The sequence below is a fragment of the Haliotis rubra genome, unplaced genomic scaffold, assembly GCF_003918875.1.
Source record: "Haliotis rubra isolate DU_JTF1 unplaced genomic scaffold, ASM391887v1 Scf709, whole genome shotgun sequence".
Taxonomy (NCBI): Eukaryota; Metazoa; Mollusca; class Gastropoda; order Lepetellida; family Haliotidae; genus Haliotis; species Haliotis rubra.
This window is the reverse complement of record NW_025767423.1, coordinates 338121-352406: the sequence shown is the minus strand read 5'-3', so window position 1 is coordinate 352406 and position 14286 is coordinate 338121. Positions and strand designations below refer to the sequence as shown.

Here is a 14286-nt window from a genome sequence, read left to right as displayed (position 1 = left end):
TGGAAGTAGTAGTAGTAGAGGTCTTGGTATTAGTGGTAGAAGTAGCAGCAACATCAGTAGTGGTAGGTTTAGAGATTGTAGAAATAGCGGTGTTGTGAAAGTAGTAGTAGTAGTAGTAGTAGTAGTAGTAGTAGTAGTAGTAGTAGTGTCGGGAGTAGTGTTGGAGTATATTGGGATGGTATATTCTGTGGTCTCTTACGTAGTTGACAGGGGATATGATCTAATCAGGGTCCCGATCCACAAAGCGTTCGTAACGTTACGACCTGTCGTAACTCTATACATGTAGTTTAACATTGGCTTACGAATGGTGTAGCGCTACGAATGCTTTGTGGATCGGAAGCCTGGACCTCAACGGGAATGGGGGATAGGGTAGTGGTGGTCGTCTTACGATTGTTGTGGTAATTGTGGTGGTTGTTGTAGTGGTTGTGATTGTAGTAATGGTGGTGGTTGTGGTAGTGTTAAAGATGGTTGTAGTAATGGTGGTGGTTGTTGTAGTGGTTGTGATTATAGCACTGGTGGTGGTTGTGGTAGTGTTAAAGATGGTTGTAGTATTGGTGGTGGTTGTTGTAGTGGTTGTGATTATAGCACTGGTGGTGGTTGTGGTAGTGTTAAAGATGGTTGTAGTATTGGTGGTGGTTGTTGTAGTGGTTGTGATTGTAGTAATGGTAGTGGTTGTGGTAGTGTTAAAGATGGTTGTAGTAATGGTGGTGGTTGTTGTAGTGGTTGTGATTATAGCACTGGTGGTGGTTGTGGTAGTGTTAAAGATGGTTGTAGTATTGGTGGTGGTTGTTGTAGTGGTTGTGATTATAGCACTGGTGGTGGTTGTGGTAGTGTTAAAGATGGTTGTAGTATTGGTTGTGATTATAGCACTGGTGGTGGTTGTGGTAGTGTTAAAGATGGTTGTAGTAATGGTGGTGGTTGTTGTAGTGGTTGTGATTATAGCACTGGTGGTGGTTGTGGTAGTGTTAAAGATGGTTGTAGTATTGGTGGTAGTGGATGCAGTGTTGTTGGTGGTTGGTGAAAAAGTCGTGATGTTGTAGTCACGATCCTGCTGTGGTTGTCGTAGTTGACAGAGTTCTGGTGTCTATCGCCGTAGTATTGCAGGATGCGGTATAAAATCATACTCACTCACATATTGCCATGATCCTCATAATCGTCAGCAGGATATAACATATGTTATATTTGGGATTACACAATCTCAGTAAAGTACAGATTCTCGTACTTTTCTCGGGTTGAGTCCCAGGATGGGATTCGAACCCACACCTTCAGAGTCAGGCACCTAATCGCCAGCACACAAAGCCATCCGCCTAACCACAAAAACGGCTTCCACAAAAATATTCATAGCTTTCGGCCGTGGGAGCCGTGCCAATATACACTCATCAGAGGGGTACACAAAGTCCGTTGTCTGGAGTACCAGTTGCCTCATTTCCATTTTTGTGGAAGCCGAGTAGGCTGAATTGGTTAGGCGACTGACTTTGTGCCAAAGAACTGCAGAACGCTACTCTCTCACTCACTCCCACCCTGCGTAAGTTGAGTGGGTTCCCACAATGGTGTGGAAATACAGCACCTCCAGAACACCGTGAAGCTATTATCGCCTTGTGGACTGGTGATCCTACGCTTCATTGAATTCCTGATTTACACTTCTTTGTCAGAAACCACCGGACAGACGATGTTCAAAAACACTCAGCGCTACACTCTCGACTGTGACACTACAGCGCGTGCACACACGCAAATCACGTCAGGTGAAAATGGCGTTTCCCGCTTTGATGAAGTGTCGTCTGCCACCTGACTTCCGTTGTCTGCTCATTTTCCAAACATTCGATAATAATGTGGATCGTGGTTTATGGCAGACGACAACAAAAGGGCGAACTGGGACCACGTGCTGGAACAGGACTCTGAGGGAGTCTGGATCTCAAACGGAAATTTGGATAAATCGGAGGGTGACAATGAAGCAGAACTGTGATGGAAGGCGTCACGAATGCTGTTCGAACCTGTTGAATGTTTGCCCCGGATGTAATGAAGACCTTGATCCATAAGGACGGCTTTGACTTGACTGATACAATCGTAATGCTTAGTGAGACAATGCCGCAGATTGAACATTGACATCCATGAGTAACGGGACTTTACTAAAACCATGAAGAGTCAGTAACGAGAGTAATCCTCGTGAACTGGTTATTGTATTCCAGTTCTATTCACGTCAACTTCACGAAGGAGGATGGTGTTTGTCTCAAGTGTTTACCATCTGGTGAAACCCACAATAACGGGTATATGCACATGTAACTGGTATTCACAGACCCGGATGTCGAGCATGGATGAAACGTGCTGTGAATGTGATCGGAAGGTTAAACATGGTTCTCTAGATTACCATGATGTAGCTTTAAGGGAATCAAGTCTCGCCCTTCTATCAGGACGGCCCGTGAAGGTCCGGGTTAGAATGAGCCTTCAGTAACCCATGCTTGTCGTAAGAAGCGACTAACGGGATCGGGTGGTCAGGCTCGCTGGCTTGGTTTACACATGTCATCGGTTCCCAATTGCGCAGATCGATGCTCATGCTGTTGATCACTGGATTGTCTGGTCCAGACCCGATTATTTACAGACCGCCGTCATATAGCTGGAATACTGCTGAGTGCGGCGTAAAACTAAACTCAGTCACTCACCCTATTAGGACGAGACACACAGGTCCATCAACGTGTCACACGCCGTGTGGAGACCCCCTTACAATCAATACAACAGACTCTTCTTTCTGTGTCGAGACGGCGTCCTTGTCCTTGTATGTAGATCACTCATCACGGGGTCAGTGGACAAAGAAAGGTTCACAACTAACTTGACTGGACAGATATTGATTAGGTGTCATTGTGAGGCTAAAAAAGCTCTCTACGGCCGTGTTTCTACTTAAGCCAGGTGACCGACGGGAGGATGACTGAAGGTATCAATGACAGGTGACCAATTAGGCTACCAATTACCTGTCACCACCTGCACGTGAGGACTTATCAGGTGTATCGAAGGCAACGATTATATTTTAACACGGTTTTATTAGATTTTCGATAAGCATTTTTTTCCACTCTGATAACACCTGATAACACTTTGTATACTGATGAGTGAGTGAGTGAGTGAGGATCTGCGACAAAATCAGTACGAACATAGTTTTCTGGAAAGCATGGCCAGTTATGGCGCTTTAGACGGTTGATGCATGGCCAACCCATTCCGCAGTCTACGTCATCCCGTTGAAAGTGGATAAGTGAGTGAGTGAGTGAGTTTAGTTTTACGCCACTTTTAGCAATACTCCAGCAATATCACGGCGGGGGAACACCGGAAATGGGCTTCAGACATTGTACCCATGTGAGGATCGAACCCGCGTCTTCAGCGTGACGAGCGAACGCTTTAACCAGCAGGGTTTCAATGGTGTGGGTTCAGACAATGTTGTTGGTGTTGAAGGGTTTCAATGGTGTGGTTCAGACAATGTTGATGATGTAGGGTTTCAATGGTGTGGTTCAGACAATGTTGTTGATGAAGTAGGGTTTCAATGGTGTGGGTTCAGACAATGTTGTTGATGTAGGGTTTCAATGGTGAGGGTTCAGACAATGTTGTTGATGATGTAGGGTTTCAATGGTGTGGGTTCAGACAATGTTGTTCGTGTTGTGGGGATGACAATGGCGTTGGTTAAGACTTAGTTCGTCGTGTTGCCACAGTGTGGACTAAGGCAAGGTTGGTTGTGTGGCAGGGTATGGGGTTTAGTATAGGGGTCAGTTGTGGCAACTGGAGATAGAGTGGAGATGATGATCCTGATAATCAGTCGACAACAGCGTGGTTTGTGTGTGTTGATGATGCTGAGGGTGATACAGATGAGGCAATGTCTACAATCGTGATGCAACGCGTCGCTTATTCACGGATCACTGTCAAGCCCATTACTGTTATTGCCTGTCTGACATCTTGGAAATGTTCAGCTAATGTATTGGGTAAACTGAACTGCTGCTATCTGCTGTCAGACAGACAAACGTGGTCGGCACGATCCGGGTTTCAAGTGCAAACAGGAAATAACATAAAAGCCGGACACGACCGATCGGCATTCCCTACAGACGAGGTTCAGTCTGTGCATAATCATTACGTGTGTTATGTCACACAGAGGAGGATACACACTCGATCGTATTCGCAGTTGAATCATCAAGCCAGGTGGAGTACTGAGACGGTCACCTGACGACCACAAGTGGTCAAGTTATCTGCAGGCCAAACACAGCAACGTGTAAGGGCCAATCGAGGAGCGATTATAATCCATATCTTCGTCACCGGCGACAACAAGGGAAGAGATTGGATAGAATGTGCCAATTGCGTCAAAGCCCAACGATAACCAATAGCAATACCTGGAGAGATGCACCATGTCAACGTTTACTGAGATCGTATATACGTGCAGCTCGGTAATATACCATGTTATCCCATTTGTAGCTTGATAATAAACCACGATATGCCATGTGTACCTCGCTAACATTATAAGTTGTTCACTGGTCACGAGGAGGATATGGATTGATGTACATCAACCCACGGGCCCCGAGGGACCAGTGAACAACGTATTTATCTTAACAAACACCTCAATGTTAATTTTGAACTGTTTAAAGCACGGGTATTGGATCATAAGGAGTACCAGAGTTAGGCAACAGCCTAAACACTACTAACACGACGTACCAAACGAAATCCCACAGTTTGGCATTTCCAGCGGGTTACACTGAAAATTGGCTCAGCCAATCAGAACACGACATTTATGTGTGAGGTAAGATAAACCAAGTTATTCCACACATAGCTCGCTAACATACCGTGTTATCCCCCGTGTAGCTCGCTAACATACCGTGTTATACCGTGCGTAGCTCGCTAACATACCGTGTTATCCCCCGTGTAGCTCGCTAACATACCGTGTTATACCGTGCGTAGCTCGCTAACATACCGTGTTATCCCCCGTGTAGCTCGCTAACATACCGTGTTATACCGTGCGTAGCTCGCTAACATACCGTGTTATCCCCCGTGTAGCTCGCTAACATACCGTGTTATACCGTGCGTAGCTCGCTAACATACCGTGTTATCCCCCGTGTAGCTCGCTAACATACCGTGTTATACCGTGCGTAGCTCGCTAACATACCGTGTTATACCGTGCGTAGCTCGCTAACATACCTTGTTATCCCCCGTGTAGCTCGCTAACATACCGTGTCATCCCCCGTGTAGCTCGCTAACATACCGTGTCATCCCCCGTGTAGCTCGCTAACATACCGTGTTATCCCACGTGTAGCTCGCTAACATACCGTGTTATCCCACGTGTAGCTCGCTAACATACCGTGTTCTCCCATGTGTAGCTCGCTAACATACCGTGTTATCCCACGTGTGGCTGGCTAATGTACCGTGTTATCCCACGTGTAGCTCGCTAACATACCGTGTTATCCCACGTGTAGCTGGCTAACATACCGTGTTATCCCACGTGTAGCTGGCTAATATACCATGTTATTCAAGTTGCAACTCATTAATATACCATATCATCCGTTAATATACTATCATCCAATATGTACAGTATGACCAGAAATTATTGAGAATTTTAGGAATATGTTTAATTGGATTTCTAGTATAAACAACCTTGACCAGCTATCAAGTGCTTGGTTTCATTCTAGAGAGACAACTCGTTAATCCTTTTTCATCAGTTTGTGAAGAGTTATCCCCCTTTGTTTACTTGCTAGCAGACGACATTTTCAGTGATCCTCAGTATGGATGATTTAGAGAAGAGGAAGTTGATTTTAGAGTATTATAACAAGGACATCAGATCAGCTAAAGTGATTTCAAGTAGAACAGGCATCCCTTTGTCCGCTGTTTATCGTGTTTTGAAAAATATTGCAAATGGATATGGCATTGAGCACCAGGGAGGCGCGGGTAGGCTCAGAAAATTGACTGTCGGTGACAGGAGGCGGCTTGGTATTCTTGTTTCTAAAAACAAAACGAAGGAGTTTAGAAAACTTAAGGCTGGATATGATTGATAGAGGAACTGTGGCTGTCTGTAAGGAGACAATTAGAACTGAGCTGCATGCAATGGGTTGGCAGAAAAGTCGAGGAATTCCATCACCGATCATGAAACCTGAACAAAAGGAGCGAAGGTTGAACTGGTGCTTACAGCATAGAAATTTTAACTGGGACAATGTGATTTTCTCAGATGAAAGTTCTGTGTGGCTGTTTCCTAATACACTGAAATTCTGGACCAAACAAACTGAAAAACCTTTGTATCAGCGCCCAAAGTACAGTCCGAAATTTAACGTGTGGGGTGGCATATCTGTGTTAGGGGCAACACCCCTCTGTGTATTTGAAGGGAATATGAACAGTGAGCGGTACACAGATATTCTCGAGGGACATTTACTTCCATCTGCTAACGTGTTCTATGGAAATTGTTGGATTTTCCAGCAGGACAACGACCCAAAACATCGTTCAAAGCATTCACAGGCGTGGTTTCGGACCCAAAATATGACATTATTAGATTGGCCAAGCTATAGCCCTGACCTAAATCCAATAGAAAATATTTGGGGACTTATGAAGGAAAGTGTCAATAAAAAATCTGACAAATATTGCTGAAATGGTCCGATATTGGGACAGCATGGACCACGACTTTCTAACTTCTTTGATCAGTAGTATGCCCCGCTGCATTGAAGCCTGCATTGCTGCCCATGGTGACTTGACAAAATACTAACTGTTCACCTGTCTTTGAATCTGGAGTTATGTTTTGCTAATATTCACATTAAATACGTGAGTAATGCGTGAAAAAATTTAAAAAATTACAATCATTAAATTCTCAATAATTTCTGGTTGTACTGTAGCTCGCATATATACCATCAGAGACCATATAATAGATATCGTCTCTGATACCATGCCATCCCACGAGGAGCTCATGCATATACCGCATTTTTATATAATTCCACCTAATACACTGAGCAGTAAGTGGCTAGTTAGATATTGTATCACCCATTGTGTAGCTTGTTAATTTGTTTACGTGTTTCGTATTGATGATTTTTAAGTCCAGGACACACTCTGAAAGTCTGTTCCAATACGCCGTGTCTACATCTGCGTCCCCTCGGGCGACTCTGTCCGACATCCCTGTCTGTTCAGACAGATGCCTCTAGCCCCATCTGGCTAACTATCCGTCCTCCACTAGTGAGAGACTACCCCTAAAGTAGAACAACGCCCCCCCCCCCTCCCACGATAACACACATGGCGGAGATGAATACAGGCCAGTGTTCTACAACAGAGCATTGAGGAAATACTGACGGGATAAAAATCAATTTTGAAGCCGGTCTTAGATGACACTAATTCCCAGATCAAAGACACAAAAGACGAGATGAGGAAAAAGAATGGCCCTTGTGGAACTGACGGACACAACTGGAACGACATAAACAACAGCGTCTGTTGCAGCCACGTCGTCGTTAACACTGATTACCGCCACCTACATACAGCCCGGGCGTGTTACACAAACATGCTCTGATCGTTCTCAGTCTGGCGTTCAGTTCGTCAAGTGATTAAATGGTTCACGAAAGACGTGCCAAGATGGCCGGTTTACGACAGACGTAAATGTCGTAGGTACTTCTCCTGAATATGTCATTCAATGTAAGACAGTGACAACTGCAGATAGCATCGGTCAGAAGCATGGAACCATGGCTGGAACATGGTCCAAATATCACGGAAAGTCACTCATTCAAAATATTTACTGCTGGGAATCACTGTACATCTACCACGGCCGTCTGGTGTTAAACGTATGTCTGCGCCAGTCGCAGCATGAGTGTGGAACCAGTCTGTGACTGGACCAGGTGATCCAGCGCTTTACACGACGACCTGGGAAAGACTAGTCACCTCTCTGACCTCATTGTTTACAAACGTCACGCATATATTTGTGATAAATGAACATGACTCATTGATCATCCTGGTCATATGGACTACAATATCATCAGTTATTGTGTATTTAGTGGTTATTCGTGTTATCAATACGTGAATTATATACCTTTATCACAAGCGTTTAACAACACCTCTCTCACTGCCTCAGTGATTGTTCTCGGAGGACGGAACGTAAGATTAGATAGAAAATACGTTATAAGTAAAATTTTAGGCTTTTAGTGCAATACAGTATCTGTTTAAAGATACGATTAAGAATACATATTTTATATGACTCCCTGTGAGATAAACATGTTATATAACAGTAAAATGTATGTGTTTCTGTCATAACGGCGAAGAAGGAATTATGAATTGTAATAGTATAAATGTAAATTTCAAGTGTTAAAATGAAATATACTGACATAGTTGAAGACATTTATTAATACCACCAACGCTTGAAGATAAATTAAAACGCACATGTTAACTCTAATGTTATCATAATAGGCTGTTGTCTCCTGATTACTCGGTACATAATAGGCTGTTGTCTCCTGATTACTCGGTACATTATAGGCTGTTGTCTCCTGATTACTCGGTACATAATAGGCTGTTGTCTCCTGATTACTCGGTACATAATAGGCTGTTGTCTCCTGATTACTCGGTACATTATAGGCTGTTGTCTCCTGATTACTCGGTACATAATAGGCTGTTGTCTCCTGATTACTCGGTACATAATAGGCTGTTGTCTCATGATTACTCGGTACATAATAGGCTGTTGTCTCATGATTACTCGGTACATAATAGGCTGTTGTCTCATGATTACTCGGTACATTATAGGCTGTTGTCTCCTGATTACTCGGTACATAATAGGCTGTTGTCTCCTGATTACTCGGTACATAATAGGCTGTTGTCTCCTGATTACTCGGTACATTATAGGCTGTTGTCTCCTGATTACTCGGTACATAATAGGCTGTTGTCTCCTGATTACTCGGTACATAATAGGCCACAGGAACAGGTGTTTGTGTCATGCGGTGAAGTTATTGTTTATGTTTTGTGTTTGATGACGTACACCCTATGTAGCGTATCTATGACTCACTGGTTGTAAATAAAACACTCCCAGCATGGAGAAGGTCACGGCAAAAAAATCAATAAAAAAAACATACTGTCACAACCTCGTCACAATGTACCAACTTCGACCCAGAGCAGACTGTAAGTTCCCCTCACAAGATGTGCTCTCTCAACAAATAGACACATGCTTGTATCATCGGAGATATTGATGAATATTACATAGTGGAACTTCAAGTGATTTAGTGGCATATCGAAGGTTTAAGCTATATAAACATGGGTTTGTGATTAATGCATAGGTATCGATCCTGGCTCTGACATGATATGGCTGATTGAACTGGTCGATAGTGTTAAAGGTCACTCCGGGCTAAGGGTTTCCTGCCGACTGCTGGTAAGGGTTGGGTGTTTATTAGGTGTCAGTTTCAAGTGTACTTGACGTAACAAAGGAACACGGGGACAGTTGTTACACGACGTGAGTATTATCTCAATTAGTTGTCCTTAAGATAGCAGATGATGAGATCAAGGTCTGTTTATAATGGGTAGCGTTGATCCTGGATTGGGATATTGTGTTGATGAGGACAGGGGCTTTCATCAGGCATTGTTTATTAAATATACATGCATGACGTCACAGTGGAATGATATCATATGGCACCGTTATATGTCATCAAGATGTTGTTTATCAAGGATACCGGTCCGCGTGACACGTGATGCAATCATTACGTAACCCACACAAGCCTGCACGGACATTTTCAATCATGTGCTGCTATTCCGCTATGTAATAAATCAATTATTTTTTCTCTCAGACCACGTGGTTCTGGTATTCCGTGTGAACGATTCTGAGGGTTCATTTCATCATGGCGAACATGTATATATTCCAGTGAGTGAATTACATATATGGCAAGGTTGCATACAGTGGATTTTATGTTAATCGTGCCTACCTGATCACTGGTGTTTGTTCCTCGTTTCGGGGCGTTTAATGCTGATTTAATTCCAACAGAATCCTTGTCAATTTTGGCGACGTGTTTGGGAACGTGAGCGTTACAATAAACATCAGGCTGGTTCTCCTGATCCCAGTGAAACGTCCGTAACGTCAGCTGCAGTCCACATACACGACAACGGAAGCATCGACGATGGAAAAGCACCCCAACATCCACCCTCTCAACTGGGTACACTCGCTTCTCACACCTATAGCACGGGTCCAGGGGTTGGCGGGGGTGCTCCGCGTCTGAATCCCCATCACTGGACTGTGGGTCGTCCATCCTCCCCAGGCATTGCTTACGCGTGCATGTTTTCAACAGTCTTGGAACCGCCGACTCACCAGTGACTCATACGGCGCGTTTCATCTTTCAGGTAAAATCAGGTACAAAATCCAGGTAAAGATGCTGACTGCAAAGCCAAATCCAATTAAGAATCCACGAATAAATCCGTTCGGCTTCGGGGATATGAAGCTATTTCTCCCTCGTCAATTCCCCTGTTCTGTCTATCATGTTAAAAACGCGGTATTGCCATCCGGTTACCTGTAAGCACGTGACCTCGGTGGAAGAATACCCAGGTATCTATTACCGGCAGGGCAGTGTGACCACGTATACTCGAACACAAAGGGGCGTGTGTCTCTTACCGCTCTACGACCATTCTACATCCACAGTCTAGCGAGCATGTGCTGTTCTGAAGCCTATCTCGTACTCAACACTGACATGCGCTGCGAGTATTGATCACAACCCGCTCATTGGCTGAGCAACGCAATGAATGAGAAACCATTATACCCAGTCCGATGGCAGCGCGCGACAGTGCTTGTTTAAATTGACCCAACTTGTTCTGACGAACGAAACAAACTCACTCATTGTTGAAAATGAAAATTAAATATGAATATGCAGCGTCTATGAAAAAATCGATGTGACTACCCCGTCACGTCAGGCTCTTTATTTCCAGCTGTCAATCATCCGCGCGTGCGTTCGTGCGAGGCGACACCTGGGCCGTTTTTTCCCTCAAGGGGGATTATCCAAATGAATCCTGTAGCGTTTTTACCTTCACCTTCCCCTTAATCTCATATTCAAATTTGTCAAGGTAGATTTTAAACCCATAAAGCAAATTCGTTGCGGATACAGCGAGCACATGAACGTTGGTTTATGGTTCAAAAGCAAGCAAGTAAAGACACTCTTGATGGTGTATTCTCCCGATCACATCAGTGCTAATGAACGCTAACAACGGGGGGTTATAAAGCTATAACTCACTGGGATAATTTATGAGCTTTTATCACCAAAAAAACCATGATGATAAGGATACATTACAGATGTTGAAATATATTACTTGATAAACAAATGTTACATTGAACACAGCTGTTGTTTTATTGTTTCTTTGTCTTATCAACATGCTCTCTCTAATCTTGCAGTCGTTGTGTTTGTAAAGGTATCGGTTTAAATATTCACCACTTAAAAACGATATCGTCATGGAATACTCTCCTTTGTACTTTGGGATTCTTCATGACTTGTGTATAGGAAAGTTGGTGATCGCTCTTACATCTAAGCCATGTGTAAATCTTGTTTTATGTAAAGTTTGATTTATTCCAACATTATCTATGTACATGTCCATTGTCATTTTAATTCTGTTTATAGCAGTCACAAACAAAGGTACATAATTTTACAACAGGGCAGCGAGGTACATATCGATCATAAATGGCATTGTTCAAAACGTGATTTTATAGTTTAAAGAAGTTCATTGTTGATGTTGCTGTTTTTTAAATTCTTATTTATTTTTTATATCTTTTTTTATTGTTTCCAATTTTACATCGGTGTATATACAAATACATAAACTGAATAATTAATGCATAACTAAACAAAGATAGTTTTCCAAAAAGGCAGAACTTCGTTGTTAACTAAAGCGCAGGTTCGGCTTTCTCGCATTGAAATACGACATATTTATATATCAGCTGCGTTGTTTTGTTGACATGCATGTAAGATGAAAAATACTCATATAATTTGTGTCAGCAATGGTATTGAAGCACATCGACAATAATTAATTAAGGATATATCATTTTTTATCGAATGGATCATCAATTTTACATTAGTTTAATTGCGAGCCTTATGTTTTGTTAATTTTATCTTTGTCTAGTTCTGTACACATTTAAATCTTTGAGAATACATTAGTTAAAAAATTAAATCAATGACAAAATAATTGATGGAGGTGTATTGTTCTAATTGTATTCAGGACCACGATTCTATTGACATATTCAGTTCTGAGTCATGGTCTAAAACAATGGGACTGAAAGACAAAATGGAGCGATGCGAAACACCCTTGCGTGCGCCATTCCTGGGCAGTACCGAACCACGTGCACTCACTATTGCATTACTCTAATATTAAGCTGGTCGCGCTCCACAGCCCTGGGTACAGAGTTCCGTCATGACGGAGCTACGCAACAAAAAGAGCCCAAAGCGCAAGAGAAAAGATCAATTTTGTAAAGAAACATGTAAACAAGAGTGTTTTATTGCAATTATAACGATACCGTGGTTGAATTAGTAGTCAACATTGTTGAATTACGTTGAATGCTGTTCAGCGAGGCGTGGCCTCGATTATATAGTTTTATTAAATAACGCATCTTTGGCTGGGTAAACGGGGGCGTGGTTTGGTATAAAAGCGCGTGGCCACTCAAGCGTGAGTAAACAGGTGCTGCATGAAAAATATATGTGGGTGGAGGAAGCCACAACAAAGGCTTTGTCCTTGGCAGATTTATGGTATCTGTAATTTAGCCTGTTATGGGGGTGTTTTGTTGAAAAATTTCCATTTGATTTGAAAACTGTTGTTCACTGTTTGCTTGTGTGGCAAACTGCACTATTGAAGAAATATTGATAAACAATTAGTGGCCACGGGGGACGAATTGATGAAATTGCTCAAGTGTTTTTTTATACTAATGCGGCGATTATCGAGTTTGTCACATATTGTATTTAATAAATCTTAATGAATCATGTAATTGCACGTGGCATCAGAATGAATTATTAGCAGAAAGCACGATGCTGTAATACTGTCTGTGACATACTGTAAACGTACTTATCTAATTTACATATGAAAGGACGACCTTGTCTCAGAAATTAATGCCAGGTCAACTATGTGTGATGTCAGTTCAAGCATCTTTGAATATCAAGTGAAGGATCTATAGATCAGCTACAAGCCTGAAGGTTCAAGGATCTTTAGAAAAGCTGAAAAAGCTTTAGGTCGGTTGAAGAGTCTTCAGAACAGCCGAAGAAGCTTTAGGTCGGTTCAAAGACCTTTGGAACAGCTGAAGAAGCTTTAGGTCGGTTGAAGAGTCTTTAGAACAGCCGAAGAAGCTTTAGGTCGTTCAAGGACCTTTGGAACAGCTGAAGAAGCTTTAGGTCAGTTGAATGATCTTTAGCTGAAGAGCCCTTTCGATCAGACAAGTACCTACAGATTGGTTCATCGTTATATATCAGTTAAAGGACACGTGTGCAGGTCGGCCCAAGGATCCTTAGATCAGATACAGAATCTACAGGTCGGTCCAAGGATCCTTAGATCAGATAAAGAATCTGTCGGTTCAAGGATCTTTGAATCAGCTGAAAGACATGTGTGAAGATATATCTATGAAGTCTGGTTTCGATGTGCACAAATGTTCTTGAGGCTTGTGTGAAGACCTACATCCAAAAACAAAAACATAAAATAAATTTATTTTTTAACTACTGAAGTCCCCGGTCGGCTGTAATTCGCAAGTTGTAGCAAGGTACAGAACCACATGCAGGCGCACACACGTCTCTAGCCGACCCCAACACTTGGTTACCCATTCTGGATGAGCATCGCGTTAGTCAAAATCCTTCAAAAAGAGAACACGGGACAGTTAGCTTTCAACAGAGTTCACTGTGCAAGATAAAATCGTAACGATATCGTGAAGACTGCAATTATTTTACGTCCGCTTCGAAGACATCCTCGGGAGCCGCTCCCAGAGAAAGACATGAAAAGTTCGTGATCAGGACGACCAGTTGAAGGACATTTATTCCGTGGAAGCCACGGCGATTGGTAGGTTTGATCGCTGAATTTGTATGCTGGTGATTAAGTGTCTCTCTCTGACACTGTGGGATTGAACACATAGATACAACCTGTATTAATTTATATTTGGCCACTTTCTTAGATGCGAGTTCATCGCTGTGGCCGGGTGAAAACTGAAGACACCAGTGTACGTGTGTTAAGTGAGTGAGTTTAGTTTTACGCCGCTTTCAGCAATATTCCAGCATTATCACGGCGGGGTAAATCAGAAATGGTTACACGCTACCTATGCGGGGAATCACATGCGTGATCAATATACGCAGTACCGCATTTGGAGAAAATGCACCACAGCTTTGCTGA

The 14286-nt window shown here is 42.8% G+C and overlaps 2 protein-coding genes across 6 annotated transcripts in view; one reads left to right on the top strand and one right to left on the bottom strand.

Moving 5' to 3' along the window:
* Positions 1–10697, bottom strand: part of LOC124259058 (hillarin-like) — a 90687-nt gene extending 79990 nt beyond the window's left edge. Inside the window, exon 1 of the mRNA XM_046693136.1 lies at positions 9879–10697. Coding sequence (XP_046549092.1) covers positions 9879–10199 — 321 coding nt within the window. The 5' untranslated portion in view covers positions 10200–10697. The remainder of the gene's footprint in view (positions 1–9878) is intronic.
* LOC124259067 (mRNA export factor GLE1-like) overlaps positions 1–14286 on the top strand; it is a 447176-nt gene that overhangs the window by 122446 nt on the left and 310444 nt on the right. The gene's annotated exons all lie outside the window — the stretch shown is intronic.